Source organism: Poromitra crassiceps, assembly GCF_964638095.1.
Source record: "Poromitra crassiceps genome assembly, chromosome: 27".
Classification (NCBI taxonomy): domain Eukaryota; kingdom Metazoa; phylum Chordata; class Actinopteri; order Beryciformes; family Melamphaidae; genus Poromitra; species Poromitra crassiceps.
The window spans coordinates 2,108,375-2,129,604 of record NC_139650.1 but is presented as its reverse complement, the minus strand read 5'-3'; the positions used below and the strand labels follow the sequence as shown (position 1 = coordinate 2,129,604).

Genomic DNA, 21,230 nt, shown 5'->3' with positions numbered 1-21,230 from the left:
CGCTGTCCGTCTCCCTCCCACTCTGTGTGCCGTCTGCCAAGCGCTATGCCTCTCTCTCTCTCTCTCTCTCTCTCTCTCTCTCTCTCTCTCTCTCTCTCTCTCTCGGGACTAGTGAGAGAGAGCACAGAGAGAGACACACAGGCTGTTGACGAGGTTACTCTCTCTCACACACACACACACACACACACACACACTCATGCTGGTCCACAGCACGAGTGCTGTGTAACTCGATCTCTTTCTCCGTTTCCCTCCCCCCCCTCTGTCTCGCGCTCTCTCTCGGAAAACCTGCTGCAGATGGGACACGCCCACACAGTCCGCGGGAGAAATACACTCTAAAAAATAATTGATTCCCCATGAGTTTTGCCACGACTGTCAAACCTAAATTTATATACTTTGCGACGTTCATCATCGTTCAAATTTGGCTGGTGGCTTATTAACATAGGGTCCTGTGATGTGATGAACTCAAAATGCTAAATAATAAAGAAATATTTCTGGTTTCCAGGGACTTTAAATAAAATGGGAACAGTGGTGGTACAAACATCTGTTTTTTCCACTGTATGACGTAGGAAGTGACTCACCGGCAGTGAGTGTGCTCTCTCCACGTAGACAAAGAGCAGCGCAGCAGAGGGGACAGCCTTGTTCTGGTAAGCCTGGACAGACTGTAGCTGCAGAACCTGCGGCGGTGAATCACATGGAAATCATGTTAGAATGATTCAGCATTCATGGGGACAGTGAGTCGAGAACAGAGGGGATCATATTTTGAATAGTATAGATGGGGGCGTGTCAAACATACACATTGGCCAGAACGTCAAATCCGGCCGACAGGATGACTTTGCAAAGTGTAAAAAAAATGCACTGAGAAGTCCTTCAATCCAATTTTATGCACTTGTGAAGGCTAAGACAAGAGGTACCAGGTTTCAGGAGCAAATAAAATATGAAGTATTGTAGCCTATTCATGTTTTCTGTATTCATAAACTAAATGGTCAATTATTTTAATTAGAAAAGAAATAAAGTCTGCACGCACTGAAAGTTGACCAAACGGGGGTTCATCAGAATGATGAATTACCCTTGACTATAGAGAATTGCACAGCTGCCATCAATTGATAGTTTGTTTGATGGTAGCTGAGAATGACTTTGACACCCCTGATAAAGGATGAACAGACGAGAAGATTCACCATGAATGAGAAAGATGAATAGATATACAGTACTTAAGAATAAGAGAGGAGAAACAAACAAAAGATGGAGAAAGTCATACTAACTTGATCCAGTTCGTCATTTTTGGACACTGTAGGAACCCACTCCAGTATCAGATGGACTTGACCGGACTTCACATCATTCAGAGTGTACCACTGAAACAAAAGTGTGTCCCCATTGAATCATAGCCCATTATTACTCAATACTCATATGATATTATATATCAAATCATATCATGTCATATCATCATATATCATATCATATAAGAGCAGCATGCATGCAGAGCTCACCTGGTCTGTGTACTGGGACTGGATGATATCTGCCAAACTGACTTCAAGTCTGCTCACGAGAAAGAAGATTGTACACATTTTAGACACAGTTGAACACATTGATCTACTGCAGTGATTCCCAAACTGTGGGCCACGGCCCACTGGTGGGCGTGAGAGTGATGCTTGGTTGGCTTTAGGGGTTGGCTTTTTCCGGAGTGATGATTGTTTGGGGTTAGGGTCAGAGGCGGAGTTAGGTCCCTCCACCCGATCCATTCTAGCATCAACCAACTGATATTTCCCCCATCACTAATATTATTTGCTCAAAGATCTCCCACATTAAATTGCTTGCAGCCTAGGAGACCAAAGCTGATTCCAGGAGTCTCCCAGCAACCCATAAACCTCAGCCTCACCTGCCCAGGAAGTCATCTTTGTCCATGTCTTTATCATACAGCTCTGCCTGAACCTCCAGGCCCGACTGCGGCCTCAGGACCACCTGGGGGGGAAAACAGCAACACAAACACTGAGACGAGGTAGCTAACACTGAGATGAGGTAGCTACTAGCTACTAACACTGAAATGAGGTAGCTAACACATTATATTAACACAAATATTCACATTTCCACCCCTCTGGTACAGCGTACTAGCAAGTGAAATTGCACATCCCTCCCTCCATACCTCATACATCTCGTTCCAGGTGGGGTTGAGATTCTCCTTGATCACGTGACTCTTGAATGCGACCCCCCCGACATTGATCTTGACATAGGGGTCGCTCTTGCCCTTCATGCCCATCCGGCTATCCTTGGCGATCAGACTCTGGGCTTCCAGCAGATGGATTCTCAGCACCCCCTACAGGACAGATGCTACTTAATACACATACATCACTGCAAATTCAAAGGCACTATAGAGAAGATCTGAACCGTTTGGTTTGACGAAGTAAAACTATTTTTATGAGCATTTTACGAAATGTCCATGGGAAAATAAATGGCAGATGGAAATCTCTGGTACAGTGCTGAAGCAGGAAGTAGGCGGTCACTTTGCCTCTCTATATATATATATGGTACCGTGCAGCCTAGAACAGAGCATAAAGTATGAGGCACTACAACCAGCATTAAACATTGGAATGATAACCTTTTTAGAGATGGCATGGTGTCACACCTGTTTCCGCTATGAGCTGCACCACTATAAGTGATCTTACCTCACTGGCAAAGCTGTGCTCTGGGGAGGTATGGGGAGGTTGTACTATGGGAGGGCTTTGGGATTCTTCCCCCTCCTCTTGAACCACTTCAGCTGCCGTCTGCTGTACGTCAACATCCTCAAACACAGAGACTGGCGGAGCAACAGTCGCAGTCTCCACAGTAGGAGTGTCTACTGAACTTGACCTGAAAATAATTTACATAGAGGGAGGGAAACGTAAAGTAAAGGAAACATATAAGACAGATAAGGAAGGTGAGGTTAGAGTGTTTGGATGGACCATCTCACCTCTGCACCGCGTCGGCCTCGGGTCTTCGCTGAGCAGCGGAGGGCTCTGAAGCGGAGGAGGACTTCGCCTTAGCAATGGCACCAGGACATTTGCTGGGGATCAGCATCTACAGTTGAACAACAGAGTCAATATTAACCTGATTGTTTCACTTCACTGACCAGCACTGCAATTGCCCTGATTGTGAAAATCAATATCAGTGCAACCAGGACAAATTACAGGATTGCCTACAGGGTCCCTACACCTTTTACAAAGTCAAATTCAAGGACTTTTGAAGCATTTTCAAGCTTTCCCAGCACCTTACAGCTGTGGTCAATTACAATACATATTTATATACCTATCAAAATGATCATTTCACTTCTTCATCACATTAAATCAGATGTTATTGAGCTATAAACAACCAAAATTATGTTTTGTGACAGCAATGCTGTAATGATTATGTAGTGACCATTAATACCGCAGATGTACACTCACTGAGCACTAAACACCTGTACACCTGCTTATTCGTGCAATTATCCATTCAGCCAATCATGTGGCAGCAGTGCAATGCATAAGATCATGCAGATACTTCAATCATGAGAGACTCGTAATATAATTTTAACAAACTTTATTGAATCAGAATAGACAGTTTGAGTATGGCGTATGACTCCATGATGTGACGCTCCTCTTGCTTATGAGAGAGGGGCGTCAGTGCTGTATGAGATAGGACATCCCGCTCCTCTTGCTTATGAGAGAGGGTGTCGGTGCTGTATGAGATAGGACATCCCCCCTAAGGGGATTTGTTTCCAACAGGAGTCATGACATTGGTGGTGATCTGGGGAGGTGGTGGGCTGAAGCTTTTTGCTCTGGAGATGCTGGATGAATGCGTGATGCTGACACAAGGTGAGTGATGACTGCACAAGTGTGATTTAAGCTGTGGTGATGGGGGCTTTATATAGTACCAGGAGAAGGGCATTTATGATGTCATAACTGATGTCATTTATGATGTCATAACTGATGTCATTTGGGAGAAGGGCATTTATGATGTCATAACTGATGTCATTTATGATGTCATTTATGATGTCATAACTGATGTCATTTGGGACGTCATGGAGAAGGTGACGTCGGAGATGGAGACGTCATTTAGTGACGTCATTTGGGCTGAGGGTTATGACAGCATGGGGTGCTCTATTAATGCCTTATTTGGTCTTCCATGATTGAACTACAGTCTGCGACTACACAGGTAAGCAGCTTCAGGTGATGATGTTCACATCAAACATCAGAATGGGGAAAAACTGGGATCTCAGTGACTTTGACCGTGGTTGTTGGTGCCAGGCGGGCTGGTTGGTTTGAGTTCTGAAACGGCAGTGACTCCGGTCTTTTGTGAGATCAGCAGTTTAACTGCTGATCTCACAACAGTCTCTAGAGTTCACACAGAAGGGTGTGAAAAACAACTGTGGTGAGCAGAAAAGCATCTCAGAATGCAACACGTCGAAATACTTTGGTAGCCGGTTGACACTGAGCTGAAAGCTGATACCTACCTACACTGTATTAGTATGCTGTTCAATTGCTCGGTGAGTGTATTAGAAAATAAACAAGATGTTTTTCTTAACAAGTTTTGCTACTCCCCTTGCTCTCATATTAAATTCAATCAATATCAATTTACCCTCACTGGTTGAACTTCTGAATACAGATTTTAATAGCCTACAGTACACCCAGTGGACACTACCTTCTACCTTTACAAAGTTTATACTGTTCAGTTTCGTTGAGATTTTCGAGAATATGTAGCATAAAATTGAAATATTCAAGTAAAGTACAAGTACCTCAAAATTAAGTACAGTATTTGTATAAATGTACTTAGTTACTGTCCACCTCTGGTCATCATAAAAGTAAACTTTATGGCGGAACAATAGTATTGGATTGTAGTATAGTAAGAGATGATGACAGGACAACATGGGGGTAAATGATGCAGCGCCTGTAACTTAGTTTACATTTCCAAACTATCTGTAAAGCGTAAATAAGCCAACAGTTAGCTACTCGCTGGCTGGCTATACATGGTCTACCTTTTTTACATTTTCAGTTGTGGGAAGCTACTATGGCATTTAAAGGTAATGTTAGCTGTTACGTTGCATATTCCATAAATGGGCGTGTCGTAATTGACATGCAATATACCAGTACTACCATATTGTAACACCCTCAATCCCTCTCTAAACTCGCCTATCATTTATTAACCTGTCGCTAGTCTCTCCCTAGACTCAAATATTACATTGGATCGCTGTGCTCTGCATGACATGCACCTTGAAAACACCACATTAAAATTCAAGTTCAAATTCAACGATTTCCAGCCCCCGTAGGAACCCTAAAAAGCCTGAAGTCTTATGGCCCCTCGATATGTATGGCATATAGGGAAAGAGGGGCGCATACAGACAGAAAGACAGAGAGAGACAAAGACAGAGAAACAGACACAAATAAATGCAGATATACTGTAGATACGAAGGAAGAGACTGAGCGAAAGAGACAGAGCGTTTCCCCCACCTTGAGTTCAGCCCTCAGCAGGATCTGACTCTCAGGTGAGGCTCCATCCAGATGGAGCCACTGGTCCAGAGCCAGCTGTGGTTCTGACAGCAGATCTTTGATAGGAACCACCAGGGAACCAATGGCCAAGGTCCAGGTGTGGGACAACTGGAGGAAGACAAAGCAGTATGGATGCACATAAACATGATTTCTATCTGTACTACAACTACAACTACAACACAACAACAACAACATCATCATCAACAAAAACGTACTTTCAACTTTGATTATTATCTAATATGTACTGAAGCCAGCTTACCTTAAGTACAAGAATATCTTCTCTGGGTTCACGAACCAGGAAGTGGAATGCCTCATTCCACTGAGGTGATGTGGTGCGATCACACACCTTCAGAGATGTCAGAGACAGTCAAAATTACTGACAGATATGATGTCACTCTTGCAGTATTACAATTAGTGCTATAGAATGTACCTTACAACCGCACTCTATCCTATTCACCTTATTCACCATGCCCACTTTTTCTCTCTTCCGCGTTCAACGCAAACGTATTTGTTCTTCCGGTTCAGCGCTAGTTGCCTACTGTGGCTAATATTAGCCGCTAGTTAGTTATGTTATATGGCAGTAAAATGCCACTGAATGACCAAATTGATATAACTTTTAACCATTTCGAGTAACACTGTTTCCATACGGATCACCAGCGTTAGTTTGTTGTTTATAACGTGGCTATATTCATACCGTTTTCTATCTCGGATGCGTTATTTCGAATCCCACATAGGTTACGCCTGGCGCAACCTATGTGGGTTTCAGGAGAAACACTCTCGACTCCACTAACGTCATCTTTAGAGCACAATATTCCTGGAATGCAAGTTTAACTAAACAGTTACATGTCCTCTGCATTCTACATAAAATTAAGATATTACGGGTTGTTTTATTTTGTATGTTACATCTTATTGGCCAAGATATGTTAGTTTATGGGGGAGTAATTCTGCCAGTTTAGGAGGGGAGTGTGGGCGGCCATCTTGCCTGCGGGGTTTTTGGCAAGTCTAAAACGGAAATACTATTACGAAATGACGTAAGGCGGAAGCGTCCATGTGTGGGCAAAGAATAAGGTGAATACTGAATGAGGTTCAGGGTCTTACTGTAGTTTTGTGTGAGGTTTCTCCAAGAATAAGTTCAACTCCTACTTTCGGCTCCTTGCCACTCTTCTTCAGCTGTATACAGAGAGGATAGGCAACAATAAAAGCAAATGTATCCTGAGTTTCAAATAACAAGTGTATTATTGCTTGTCCTGATATCCTCCTTCACCAACTGTAAGAAAAAAACTCACGGGTAGTCCATCTGCTTGCTCAACATATACAAACAGTAAGCCTGCTGAGGGAACCACCTTGTTCTGGTAGGACTGTCTGGAATGGAACCGGACAACCTGAAGACACAGGAACCAGTGAGCGAATCTGGATTAAGTGTACCCGCAAACGCCCCAAAAATCAGGGACTTCTTTGGGGATACTGACCTGGTCCAACCTGTCTGACTCTGAGGCTGTTGGAACCCATTCCAGCACCAGATGAACCCGACCAGACTTCACATCACTTAGATTGTACCACTGAAAAGTAAATGGCACACACAGAGAAGCAGTTGGGCACAGACACTACTGGGTACGGATCAAAAAAGGGAAACACCAAGATACAGACTTCCCTCAGTGATGCTGGTTCTGTAATGATGTTGAAACTAAACTCATTTTTCACAGGGACACTCACACTTTTTCTCATCACTTTCCAACATACTGATTGATTATGACGCAAATCTCATCATTGCTTCACTATAGGTCTACTCAAGTCTTGCTTGCCTGGGTATGCGGCTCTCCAATACAATCCTACAGCTATAGGGCCAAATGGACACTCTAAAAAACAACCCTGAAAGCACCCAAACCATGTCCTTTTCAACACATTGACAGTAATGCTGTAGTGAGACATGTACATATTTAATTTGATTTAATTTTCAGTTTATCCATGGCCTGATATATTCCACTGTTTATCTTACTACTTTGCACAGCTGCGCATGTTGATAGACAGCCACAGACAGCCGGCTAAAGAGTAAACAAAGAGGTGCTGAAACTGTTGCTAAGGTAGCATCAAAATGGTATCAGAAAGGCAGGACTTTGAATTATTTTCATTTGCATTTTGCTAGCGACATAGCTCAGTCAATGGAATTATTTGCCTATCTAAATGGAAGAGGTCGTTCAAGCAATTTCAGAGCATGATTGATCAATTTCACGTTCAGATTTTGCACCCTTGGACTCAAAAAGACCCCGCCTGTGCTTAGAATTGCTCTGCTTGTTCTCAAACTATACGCTCACACTCAAAGGTTTTCTGCTTGGACAGATTTCCTGCACTCGCACTCAAAACTCCTGTGTTCACGCTTACATTCGCTCTGTTCGCGCTCAAACTCGGTGCCTGCATGCAAATGTCCTCCCCTCCCCCTTCAAACTGCTGAAATGTAGTTGCAATACCAAGCCGGAAGTGTGGGGGGAATTAGTGAGTAAACAGTGAGTCGTATTTCCGCGTTTTGACCAACTATGAACTTAGACTTCAGAATCAGAATCAGAATCAGAGTTTTGTCTCAATTGGACTTTTGTCTCATGCTGAAGGATCCTCCTACCTGATCAGTGAACTGAGAATCAATGATGTCCTTCAGACTGATCTTCAGCCTGTAAATTGAGATATGGGAGATTAGAACGCCTTTTAAGATCAATTTAACGACCTTATTCTAGAAGTGAATTGTAGGTAGCTTACCTGCCCATGAAATCATCCTTCATGTCCATGTCTTTATCAAACACCTCCATACACAGGTCCTGACCGGGCAGATTGGTTAGAACCACCTGAGGGACGAACAAAGCTGTACATTTCAAAGGGCATTCCCACTCAATCACAATTATAAATATATACGTAAATCAATTCCATTTATTTAGCAATAGTCACTATAATGTCATGAAACCTGGCGTCTTTCATACAAAGAAGCAGCATTTCTCGAGACACCGTCTGCTATTTACCTCATACATCTCATTCCAGGTGGGGTTAAGATTGGACTTGATAACCCGACTTGTGAATGTTTCGCCCCCGATGTTGACCTTCACATAGGGGTCACTCTTGCCCTTCACCATGCCCCCCATCATGTTATCTTTAGGAACCAGATTGTGGCCTGCCAAAAGGTGAATTCTAAGCACTCCCTGAAAAGAAACGACAGACGTGAAAAAGAAGCAATGTGCGACACCATCCTTTCATAAAAACACGTAGTTGCATGTCCTGCAGTACCTCTGTGGCAAAGCTGGAATGCGGGGAGGTCTGCTGGGGCAGCTGTTTGGACCTTCCAGCCTCCAGCTTAGATGACACTTCAGCTGAAATGCGTTCCTCATCCAACCACAGGACCTAAGTTATGGAAGAGAGAAGGTGAGAGGTAAGGAAACTACCAGGGTTCCCACACCTTCTTCAACATCAAATTCGAGGACTTTTCAAGGACTTTCAAGACAGGGATCGAGGTTAATTACTGCTACATCACTGAGAATTTGATAATGAGAACAAGTCTAGCAGGCTTTACAGAAACTCACAAACAATTAAAATGAGAAGCTTGAACGTGTGAACACTTCCTCAACTGTGTTCTGTTCAGATGACAGAACAATGTGTATTTTTTTCTGTCATAATGTCAGTTATCTAGGAGCTGGGACATCATATGTCATCACATATGTGCCATTTTCCCCCACGGGGATCAAGAAAGTGTCATCTAATAACGATTAGTGAGTCCAGACATCCATTACCCTGAGCACTGTGTTGATGTAGATGCGACTGGCGGGACCAGACTTGTCCAGCTGGAACCACTGGTCCAGTGAGAGGCGAGGACTGGACAGCAGGCGGGACAGAGGGATGGTCAGACTGCCCAGTGTCTGCACACGGTCAACATCCTTCACCTGGTCGAGTTGACATGAAGGAACATTTTAAAAAGACGTCAACTGAAAGAAAGCACTCGTGTGACTGGCAGAAAAGACCATTTAGCCAACGTCAAACGCAAAGTCCAGTGCGGATTATTGCTGACTCATTTTATGAGTTGTTACCTGAATGTCTATGTCCTGTTTGCGTGGGTCCTGGATGAAGAAGGTAAAAGCTTCCTGCCACTCTGGATTGATGGTGGTGTAGGAAGTCTAAAGATAAGTGTAAATAGTATAGATCAGAGTACAACATAGAAAGAGGTGGAGCAGGATTGATAGTATTTTAATCAGCTTTGCCAGTCGGTCATACCCTGCTCTCTCTAGTGATGTCCTGCACAGAAAGCTGCACCATGGGACTGGGCTCCTTATTCCCCTTCTTCATCTAAAAGATACACAGATACAGACAAATATGAATACACAGTAATAGAAGACGCATGTAGCAAACAAGAGTATTTGTAACATTTCAACTGCATATTAGTTGACATTCAACAATTCAACTGTTTTGCTTTTGTCTGTAGATGATTGATAGATTCTGTTTGCTCCCCGTTCCACACCCCTGATTCTCATCACCTGGAGCTACTCAATTATTCTGAGAATATGTAGCTATGTTCATGTCATGACTTGTCACAAAGAGGCCATTTACACCTGGCGTTAACATGCGTTTTCTGCCATCAGATTGTATTTTATCACTTCAGCCTGATTCCATTTACACCTGGCGTTAACATGCGTTTTCTGCAATCTGATTGCAATCTGATGGCAGAAATGGTTGTCCTCTCAATCCGCATAAAGTTGCTGTATGCAGATTGAGAGGACACATTGCATTTACACTTGTGTTCAATGTGTACACAATGCATCCCTGACCACCTCCGGAGGTGGTTTGGCCGATCAGATTGCAATCCTTCTTCAATGCGTTTTGGGGGTGTTTACACCTGTACTTTCAAGTGATAAAACACAATCTGATTGCAATCTGATCACAGAAAACGCATGTTAGCGCCAGGTGTAAATGGCCTCATAGACTCTATAGATAATCTGTTAAACACCTACAGACGGAAGCGAAACTATTGAATTGTTGAGTGTCAACTAATAAGCTGTTGAAATGTTACAGCTACTCTGTAGACTCTCTGTAAGCGGACTATCCAAATAAAGTGTTACCAACGCGGTCATTCTGTAACCAAGAGCAGAGCCATAATTAAAGATGGTTTCAACTTCCTCGCTTACTTCATGTTGCAGTGTTTGCTAGTACAATAACGGACAGGAAATAAACAAGAGTCCAAACTGTTGCCTAGCAACAGAATTGTGGTGAAACCGTCTATATATGCATCGCCCATTCTGACTAACACCTGGTTAATATGAATAACAATGCTTCAGGCTGGCATAGCAACAGCACAAAGAACTGGAAGGAAGCAACCCATTTGTCCGGCTTTATCAGGAAGTACAAATCTGAACTGAAAAAAGAAAACACACACACACACACACACACACACACACACACACACACACACACACACACACACACACACACACACACACACACACACACACACACACACACACACACACACACACACACACACACACACACACACACACACACACACACACACACACACACACACAATGGGTGAGCTTCATTCCAAAGAGCCTGTCACTCTGCTCTGCCCTTAAAATCCCCAGTTGTGCATCTAAAATTACAGGCAAAATTCACATGGTATAAAAATGCCACGTGTTTAATGATGCTGGATCAAGTTACACTCATCCGACGGGGAGTGGAGTGAATGAGGTCAGAGGCTAAGGCAACAACTCTGTGGAATGTCAGACAGATGGTAGTCGCATCTCTGCCTCAGGCAAAGCACACACAGGAAGCTCTGAGCGGAGCGCGCACGGGGGCGGAGAGAGAGAGAGAGTGTGTGTGTGTGTGTGTGTGTGTGTGTGTGGGGGGGGGTGTTGTTGACTCACAGGAAGTGCCTCAGCCTTGTCCAGATAGATGACCAGCATGGCTGAAGCAGGTGGGTCAGCGTTCTTACTGGTCACACTCTCGTTCCTCTTCAGGACCTGGGACAGACGTGGAGGAGTGTGACTGTGTTATACTGTGGCCTTACCTGTGAGCTCATGTGTCAGTGTGAGAAGAAAGGAGTCCCACCTGCTCCAGTCGCTCAGTGCTGGGCAGCAATGCCAACCACTCCAGCTTCAGATGGACTCGTCCTGAACGGACGTCTTTCAAGGTGAACCACTGAGAGGACAGACATAGACATACAGTACATTTACAATCCAAATATATATATAAAAAAATATATATATATTCTTATTTTTTTCTATTTTTTATTTCTTTTTTAATGACTGAGCTGACTCACATCATCGACAAGTATGGATTTCCTCACAATGCCCAAATCCAATTTGGTCCTACGTGGAGGAAGAGTGAAGGATAGACAAAATGAGCAAATGCATTTTCAATATAAAAATCAAAGGAACACAGTGTGGAGAGCAGATTAACTGTTATGGTACAATTCCATGGTTGAGAAAAGGTTAGTGCACCCTTTGACCTCTATGAGGCTCTGAAAGGTGACAGGTGACAGAGTGAGAGACACATGGGACATAGAGAGACACATGGGACATAGAGAGACACTGTATGAACTGTACGTATGTACCTGCCCAGGAAATCATCCTGGTCTGGGTCTTTGTCATATACCTCCACCTCCAACTCCTGACCCGGGACTTCATGGACTATAACCTGATGTAGCGGACACACACACAAGGACATGAAGACTGATGGGGAGATTTGAATGGAGGCTGGCTGTGGCCTGTGACATTTTTGCTTTTGTTTGTTTATCAGTTTTTTTTTCCGGATTTCTCTCCCATTCTCTCCCCAATTGTACTTGTCCAATTCCCCCTGCTGTCCCGGTCGTTGCTCCGCCTCCTCTGCCGATCTGGGGAGAGTTGTAGACTAGCACATGCTTCCTCCGATACATGTGCAGTCGCCAGCCGCTTCTTTTCACCTGACAGCGAGGACTTTCACCGGCAGGACGTAGCACGTGTGAGAGGATCACGCTATTCGCCCCAGTTTCCCTCCCCACCGAACAAGTGCCCCAACCGACCAGAGGAGGCACTAGTGCAGCAAACGGGACACATGTTAACATGTTACCGGAGGTAACACAGGGGCTCAAACCTGCGACCCTCGTGTTGGTAGGCAGGAATCTACCCGGACGCCCTCCTGTTACGTTCACCATGAATGAAAATGAGCATTCCCATGTGACAGCCTAATCCATCAAATATAAAACACAGTGAAATGAAATATGATATCTAATCAATGCATCCATGACAAACACAGAGGTCTCCGACAACATCCCCACAGATGCATTCCTGGTGATGCTAGCTGACCTGGCCTCTCCTTACCTCATAGATCTCTCCCCACTTAGGAGAGAGTGTGTTGTCGATGTGTTTGGAGGTGAAGATCTGCGGGCCAACCCTCAACATGGCGTAGGGGTCAGACACGCCCGCCATCACACCCCTCACGTAGTGGTCCTCAGCTGCAAGACTGTCTGCTTCCAGCAGGTGGATGCGTACCACTCCCTGAGAGAGAGAGAGAGAAGAGAGTGAAGGTATATTATAAAACGGCTCTCTCAAATCAAGCTATCTGATTGGTTCACAGCCATTGTATAAATACCGTAACCCATGGCCATAAGTTATGAGACGCAACTCTCTTACTAAAAGGCTTTGGTTACCTCAAATGACAATGTAGAAAAAACAAAATGGCGGAGACAGCTGTCAGATCCTTGTGAATCGATCTTCGCTTATAACTTTACTAATACTTCACAGAAAATTATGTTTTGTACAAGAATAGACGCGGGCTAATGTCTTCTTTGCAAAAAAAAGGCTGTTAACCCCGCATTTCTAAATAAGACGTAACGTTAGTTGGTGTCGGGCTTTGCAGAAAGCTCTCAGCTTCTCAGCAAGCGCCAGGATTGGCCAATGTCAACTTCAGTCTCCAGAACGATCCAATCAAATCACCCGCACGTCTATCTTCTTGCTAGAGGTCCCGCCTTACAGTAGTGTTTCAACTGACTCTATCAGAATGCCATGCCAGTCGGACTTATAGTATTATTATTATTATTATATTATCATACTTGGAAACCGTTTTATAAAAGCAATATAGCACTCGAGCAGCGTGTGTTGTGGCATATATCCTGCTGCTCAGCAGTTATCCCAACAGCTGATCAGCGGGATATATTTGCCACAACACACTGGCTCTCATGCTATATTGCTTAAATATACTCTGGGGCTTACATAGATATGTACTGTAAACAGAATAATCTCTCTCTCAGGGTGCTTTCACACTGGCGCCCCGGTATCTTTCCCGAGCACACTTGTCCCCAAATTGACCCCAGTTTTGGAACGTTTGATGAGTGTGAACATTGCGGCCGGGCACGGAACGGGGAACCGTGACAGGGTCCACTTGAAAAAGTGGTCTGAGGAACGCTTTGGTGTGTCCGGGCACGGAACATGTGAAAGCCAACCATTCCGAACCACATAGACAACACACGGGTAAGGATACACTCCAGGCATAGTTGATGACAGTGCACTCTGGTCCGTTGCCGAGAACGGTTGTCGAAATGTTGTAATGTGAAAGCTGACCAGCGGGGGGAGAGGAGGGGGGGCTATCGTGCCCGGGCGCGGAACGGAACGGAACGAAAGCAATCGTTCCCAGTGAGAAAGCACCATCACTCTCTCCCTCTCTATGTGAGTCCATATTCAGGCCTTTACCCTGGGCAAAGGAAAGCGTAGTTGGGCCAATTGCAGGTCTGGAACCAGCGGGACCGTGAGACGGTTGGGCAGCACCAAGCAGGAGGCGATGGCGTCCATAATCATGCTGTCAGACATGACACTGAGACAAAGGAGAAAGGGTATTAGAGGGGAAATGTATTGCTGCATTGCATCATGTACCCTATTAACTGCAGGTGTATCATTAAATCCACAGTGTCCACACATTGTCTTTCTTTCCTGAGGATGGTACTCCACTCATCCTGCTGGGTGATTTCAACATCCAGCCAGTAACCTTAAATTCTCTCCCTTTCCTTAACTTCTTCTCATCCTTTGACCTCTACCTCTCTCAATCTCCTCCTACTCACAAAGCAGGAAATGTGCTTGACCTGGTCTTCACCAGATCCTGCTCCACCTTTAACCTCACTGTGACCCCTCTTCCTGTATCTGACCACCACTTTATCACCTTCTCTCTTCCCATCCCCATCCCCTCCTCCCTCCCATCACCCCCTCACTCTATCACCACCCGACGCCACCTAAAAACTCTCTCACCTGACTCCCTCTCTTCTACCGTCCTCTCCTTGCTTCCCTCAGCCGAGCAGTTTGCTCTCCTGTCCGCTGACAAGGCTTCCACCACTCTTCTATCCTCTCTCTCCTCTGCTCTTGATTCTCTCTGCCCTCTCACCACTAAACCTGCCCGATCCTCTCCCCCTGCTCCCTGGCTAACCGAAACTCTGCGAACTCATCGAACAGAGCTTCGGGCAGCTGAGAGAAAATGGAGAAAATCACACCACCCTGAAGACCTCTCTTCCTACCATCTTATTCACTCCAACTTCACCTCTGCTGTCTCCAAAGCAAAAACCTCCTTCTTCATCTCTGAAATCCAGTCCTCTGCATCCAACCCCAGTAAAATGTTCTCCACCTTCTCTACGCTCCTCAACCCTCCCCCGCCCCCCCCTCCCTCCTCCCTCTCTGCTGACGATTTTGTAACCTTCTTTACTAAAAAGGTGGATGACATCAGCTCCTCCTTCCATCCTCCAAGCACCCTCACTAACACTCCCGACTCCAATCCTGCTCCTCGGCCCGCGGTCCCTGGATTTCCTTCCTTCTCCCCCCTCTCTCCTGATGAGGTGCTTAAACTCATCAGCTCAAACCGAGCCACTTACTGCCCCCTCGATCCCATCCCTTCCTCTCTCCTCCAAACCATCTCACCTGACATATCTCCCTTCCTCACTACCTTCATAAACTCCTCTCTGTCCTCTGGTCTTGTTCCGCCTGATCTAAAGGCTGCAAGAGTCAAGCCTCTGCTTAAGAAACCCTCCCTTGACCCTACTGCTATTCAGAACTACAGACCTGTCTCTCTTCTCTCATTCCTTTCCAAAACCCTTGAACGAGCAGCGTCCGAACAACTTTCTCTCTATCTCTCCCAGAATGACCTCTTGGACCCTCTGCAGTCCGGTTTCAAGGCTTCGCACTCCACTGAGACAGCTCTTCTTGCTGTCACAGAGGCCCTTCACACTGCTAAGGCCTCATCCCTCTCCTCTGTCCTTGTCCTCCTTGACCTGTCTGCTGCCTTCGATACAGTCAATCACCAAATCCTTCTTTCCACTCTGTCTGATCTCGGCATTTCAGGTTCTGCACTATCCTGGTTTGCTTCCTATCTCTCGAACCGCTCATACCAGGTCTTATGGAGAGGGTCCGTCTCCAGATCCTGCCCTCTTACCACTGGTGTCCCCCAGGGCTCAGTCCTGGGCCCCTTACTTTTTCTTCTCTATATCAGATCTCTTGCCTATGTGATCTCTTCTCATGGCTTCTCTTATCACTGCTATGCTGATGACACCCAACTTTTCCTTTCCTTCCCCCCCTCAGACACTCAAATCGAGGCTCGCATCTCTGCATGTCTCAAGGACATTGGCGACTGGATGTCTGCCCACCACCTCAAGCTCAACCTTGGTAAGACAGAGCTACTCTTCCTCCCAGGGAAAGACTGTCCTCTCACAGATCTCTCCATCTCCATCGAAAACACCACTGTACTGCCCTCCCAAACAGCTAAGAACCTTGGGGTGATCCTCGACAACCAGCTGTCTTGCTCTGCCAACATAGCTGCGACAGCACGCTCCTGTAGGTTCTCCCTCTACAACATCCGCAAAATCCGTCCCTTCCTCACAAGAGAAGCGACTCAACTCCTGGTCCAGTCACTTATCGTCCCTCGCCTGGACTACTGCAACGTGCTCCTGGCTGGCCTACCTGCCACCGACATCCGACCGCTTCAGCTCATTCAGAACGCTGCAGCCCGTCTGGTATTCAACCAACCCAAATTCTCTCATGTCACTCCCCTTTTCCGGGACCTCCACTGGCTTCCCATCTCAGCTCGCATCAAATTCAAGACACTGGTACTGGCCTACAGGGCAGTACACCAGTCAGCTCCCCTGTACCTGCAATCTATGGTCAGGTTCCAAACCTCTCACCGCTCCCTTCGCTCCTCTACCAGTGCAGGTCGCCTCGCTCCTCCTTCGCTACGGGCGCTCAAAAGTCGCTCATCCCGATCTCGACTCTTCTCCTCCCTGGCACCCCAATGGTGGAACGAGCTGCCACCTTCGGTCAGGACTGCTGAATCACTGCCGATCTTTCGGAAAAGACTAAAGACTCACCTTTTCAGGCTCCACCTGGGCCCCTCTTGATCTAACTTCTTTCTCTCTTCTTTCTCTCTCTTTATTTAATAAAAAAAAAAAAAAAAAAAAAAAAAAAAAAAAACTAAACTAAAAACTCGTACCACTGTTCCTTCAGGATTTGTAGTTGTCATAGACTGTGCTCCATAGTTGATTGCTCTATTGCTGACAAAAAGTGTGTTATTGTAAGTCGCTTTGGATAAAAGCGTCTGCCAAATGACGTAATGTAATGTAATGTAATTGTGAGGATGTTATGTAAGTGAGGTTATTTCCGTAGAACTCACTTCAGTCCAGGAATGTCCAACAAATTAGTCAGTCCAGTCCAGTTGATGTCCAGTTTCTGGGAAGAGATAAGAAATGTGAGCCGAAAATCAATTGGGATTGATGGGGGAAGGCAATAAAAGGCATAGGACACAAGACCACACTTTGGCCGTCACTGGAGTGGGGGTTGAGGGGTAGCTAGAAAAGGAGAAATGGAGCCAAACGGAGATGGACTCACCGGCCTCCGGATGAAAAACATGGTGACCGCGCCCACTATTGGCACATCTCCAATCAGAGGCTCCAGAATCACCCGCATCATCCCATGCAGCTTAAGACAAACAAACAATGAGGATGACTGAGAAAATCACTGCTAAATGCTCACAGAATGAATCTCGATGCATCACTTATCATCACAACATCTCATAACTCTGTCATTATGAATGATAATGCTTCAAATAGCTTGGCAATGAGACATACCTGTATTCCTTTGACTCCTGCCTTGCAGAAATATCTCTTGACCTCGACGTTGATATCGACATTTCCAACGTAGCTGAAGAGGTAAAAGGCGAAGTGTCACCCATTGAGAGGGGCCACCTAAAAGCTGTATTTAGAGCAGTGACAGTGACCCTCAATTCCAGAGAGTAACGGGTAAATATTCACCTGATATAGACGTCTAGCAGGACTTGTCCCTCGTCATTCTCTGTGTGGGCCTTGATGCCCACAACCTTCATGGCCTGGAGGAAACAGAAAGCACCTTCAGTTGCAACTCTATCTCACGCTGTGCGTGATAAGGAGACGAATGATGATGGAGTTATGAGATGGAGAAGCTGTCTGAGGCATCACCTTGTTGCCCATGTCCACCTTAGTGAAGCTGAGGGTCTGGAGGTGGGTGCTGGAGGCTCGGATGGACGGAGCGATGGTTTCCACCAGCAGCTTCTCCAGGTACTGGCCGACAAACGGCCACACCTGCTGCAACACCTGGGCAGAGCCAGCGCACGCACGTCACATCACAATCTCAGAATCAGAATCAGAATCAGCTTTATTGGCCAAATATGTTCACATACAAGGAAATTGGCTCCGATTCACTTAACTCTCAATGTACTCTCACACAAAAGAAAAGAAAAAGTAGACTCAGGCTAAAACAAACAAGAATCACAAAGGATAATTAAACATTAGCATTAACTACTATATACAATGCAATAATAATAATCATAATAATAATAAGTGTATGAAAGAGCGTCTATATTGAAAGTGTGTGTATGAAGGGAATATATGTACAGTATACTATATGGATATATAGAGTTATAGGCAGTTATTGATATAGGCAGTATTAATACAGTTATTTATGTGTATAAATAAGCTACATGTATAAGCAATCAGGTCAGGTGTTGCACCGTTATTTACCGTTCAATAGAGAGCCAAAGTGAACGTCACTTCCTGCTTCAGCACTGTACCAGAGATTTTCATCCACCATTTATTTTCCCATAGACATTTTGTAAAATGCTTATAAAAATCGTTTTACCGTTTACTAACGGTTCAGATATATTTAGAAACAGGAGAGACCGCATAACATTTCCCTTGGAACAAAATGTTAAAAAGAAATACGGGTTTAAAGAAAATATTTTTTCTGAACTTGTAGGATTCCCCTGTAGACAAAGTGCTGTTGGATATGCTGGGGGGGCTCCTCCTGAAGTCCACTGTCATCTACAGTTTTCAGTTCGTTCAGCTCCAGGTTGTTCTGACCGCACCAGAGGGCCAGCTGTTCCACCTCCCGTCTGTCAGCAGACTCGTCGCCGTCCTTGATGAGACCGATGACCGTTGTGTCATCTGCAAACTACAGGCGTTTGACCGATGGGTCCCTGGATATGCAGTCGTTCATGTAGAGGAGGAAGAACCAGGGGGAGAGCACACACCCCTGGGGGGCGCCAGTGCTGATTATCCGGATGCTGGATGTGATTTTCCCAAGCCTCACCTGCTGCGTCCTGTCTGTCAGGAGGTTTATGATCCATTTGCAGGTGGAGGATGGCACACCAAGCTGGGTGAGTCTGGAGCAGCAGAGGATTTCTGGGATGATGGTGTTAAACGCCGAAACTGAAGTCCACAAACAGGATCCTAGCATATGTCCCCGGGGAGTCGAGATGTTGCAGTATGTGGTGCAGTCCAGTGTTGACTGCATCATCCACTGACCTGTTTGGCCCGGTAGACAAACTGCAGGGGGTCCAGCAGGTGTCCTGTCACGTCCTTCAGGACGTCGCTGGAAGCTTGATGACGTCGACGGTGGGTGTGACTACGTGAGAGTAGTTGGGGGGGTTGTCCACAGTGGGGGGGAGGATCATCTCTTGTAGCAGGATAGCTCTCCATGCTGACGATGATGGGCCGTTAGCAGAAAGTCTCTTCTGCAGCTTTTCATCGTAGTCACGTTTCTTTTTATCAGTCATCTGCTTTTACCAACGAGATTTGATGCCCTGAACATTCCTAGAGTATGAAACCAGACACTATATTGTTTTAAGTCAACTTTGCCATTCCAGCTCTGCAAATATTAGCCAAACTATTTTGTCACATGCCTGGACTTCCATAAAGCAATGCGTGACACAGACAGCTGCAGCCAGTTGAATCTCCTCAGCTGTTAGCCCGCTTCCCTACATGTGCTACCATGGAACATGTGCCCTACATGTCACTGCTTCACTGTTTACAAAATACCACTGTTCCTATAGAGACGTGTTTGATCTTCGTCCCTATAGAGTGTTTGTCTAAAAGCAGAAGCAGTGGCTGAATGTGTACTTGTGTGCCAGGGTTTTTCCTGAGGAATTTTTGCCGACCCACAAAGAGGTTTTAGCCACCCGCAAAAGGCCTGATATTTTTGAGTTCAGGACAACCTGACTGCATACTAACTCAAAATCAAGCCGTTTTACTGTATCGTTTTAGAGCATTTAGTTAAAGTCCCACATTTGCGCCTTTAAATAGCTTCCTTTCTAAAACGTGGGGTGCTGTAAAAACACATTGCTCCATAGGTTCTGACATTCAGTGCGTTTACATGCACACTAATAAACTGTTTATTATCGGATTTCTAGTTACCGATGATTCAAGTGTCATGTAAACAGCATCCTATTTGAGAATCGAGATCGGGACAACTCTGACTACACACCAACTCAAAATCAAGCATTATTTCTGTATTCTTTTCGAGAATGTCAAAGTTAAAGTCTCACATGTGTAGGTTGAAAGGAAATGACTTTATGTCAGGAGCTTTCTCCACTCTGCCATAGCAACATGGAACAGCCTTCCCCCCGTGGTTGTTGGAGACATTACATCAAGCAGCGTTGATGCCTTCAAGAAGAGACTGAACAAGCACCTCCTCAGCACGAGACCCTAAAACTCAAGGACTTTTATTTATCATACTTAATCAGTCTCACATATATGTATGAGTAGCTGCAGATCAATGCTAGGCTCTCTGAATGTTGTTCATGAAGCCTGTATCTGTAATAGCATAATAAAAAATAAAAATAAAAAAATAAAAAACTTGGGGTGCTGTGAAAACGCATTTCTCCATCATTTCTGACGATGACTGATGTTTGCCGTGACACAAACCCAAAAGGCTACGCATGATGATAATGCTTACTGCCGTGCGTAGTCAGTCAGTCACTCCCCAAAGGCCCGTTCTGAGCCAGGAAAACGCCTGTGAGCTGAGCTCTACTGCAGACAAACAGTTGGTTACAGTGTGGCATAAGTAGAGAGTGAGTCATAAGCCGGCCTGCTCCTGGGGAGGAGGAGGTCTGCACTCTGCCGCCTGCTCCAGGGGGGGGGGGGGGGTCTGCACTCTGCCGATCACCCCTCCAGTACAACACACTCAAGTCTCTGCTTTGTCCCTCTCGCTCAAAACGCTCACATCTCGTGCTCCTGTGAACATCGTTAACTCTGACTTGCCGGAGGATTTCTATATTTGGAAAAGCTCGTGTGTGTCTGCCTTCTCTGAGCTGGAGGAGTGAAGTTGGGGGAGGAAAGTGTTGTAGTTTGATGGGGCAGTCGCACAGCCCCTCCCCCTTCCTGTGAGCTACTGTAGCCTGCAACGAGATGGAAATGTTGAGAGGGTGGCCTGGCGCTGGGCCCACTCTCTCTGCAGT

The 21,230-nt window shown here is 45.5% G+C and overlaps 1 protein-coding gene across 1 annotated transcript in view; it reads right to left on the bottom strand.

The window, feature by feature from the left end:
* esyt1b (extended synaptotagmin-like protein 1b) overlaps positions 1-21,230 on the bottom strand; it is a 36,410-nt gene that overhangs the window by 13,061 nt on the left and 2,119 nt on the right. Inside the window, exons 3-32 of the mRNA XM_083661544.1 lie at positions 17,956-18,090; positions 17,773-17,846; positions 17,590-17,662; positions 17,351-17,440; positions 17,136-17,191; positions 14,186-14,306; positions 12,818-12,994; positions 12,073-12,155; positions 11,779-11,827; positions 11,568-11,657; positions 11,384-11,479; positions 9,738-9,809; positions 9,554-9,640; positions 9,260-9,409; positions 8,760-8,873; positions 8,498-8,674; positions 8,241-8,326; positions 8,107-8,155; positions 6,962-7,051; positions 6,779-6,874; positions 6,591-6,662; positions 5,752-5,838; positions 5,454-5,600; positions 2,942-3,048; positions 2,658-2,841; positions 2,138-2,308; positions 1,874-1,956; positions 1,485-1,533; positions 1,260-1,349; positions 579-674 (exon numbers count right to left, since the gene is read on the bottom strand). Coding sequence (XP_083517670.1) covers positions 579-674; positions 1,260-1,349; positions 1,485-1,533; positions 1,874-1,956; positions 2,138-2,308; positions 2,658-2,841; positions 2,942-3,048; positions 5,454-5,600; positions 5,752-5,838; positions 6,591-6,662; positions 6,779-6,874; positions 6,962-7,051; positions 8,107-8,155; positions 8,241-8,326; positions 8,498-8,674; positions 8,760-8,873; positions 9,260-9,409; positions 9,554-9,640; positions 9,738-9,809; positions 11,384-11,479; positions 11,568-11,657; positions 11,779-11,827; positions 12,073-12,155; positions 12,818-12,994; positions 14,186-14,306; positions 17,136-17,191; positions 17,351-17,440; positions 17,590-17,662; positions 17,773-17,846; positions 17,956-18,090 — 3,051 coding nt within the window. The remainder of the gene's footprint in view (positions 1-578; positions 675-1,259; positions 1,350-1,484; positions 1,534-1,873; positions 1,957-2,137; positions 2,309-2,657; positions 2,842-2,941; positions 3,049-5,453; positions 5,601-5,751; positions 5,839-6,590; positions 6,663-6,778; positions 6,875-6,961; positions 7,052-8,106; positions 8,156-8,240; positions 8,327-8,497; positions 8,675-8,759; positions 8,874-9,259; positions 9,410-9,553; positions 9,641-9,737; positions 9,810-11,383; positions 11,480-11,567; positions 11,658-11,778; positions 11,828-12,072; positions 12,156-12,817; positions 12,995-14,185; positions 14,307-17,135; positions 17,192-17,350; positions 17,441-17,589; positions 17,663-17,772; positions 17,847-17,955; positions 18,091-21,230) is intronic.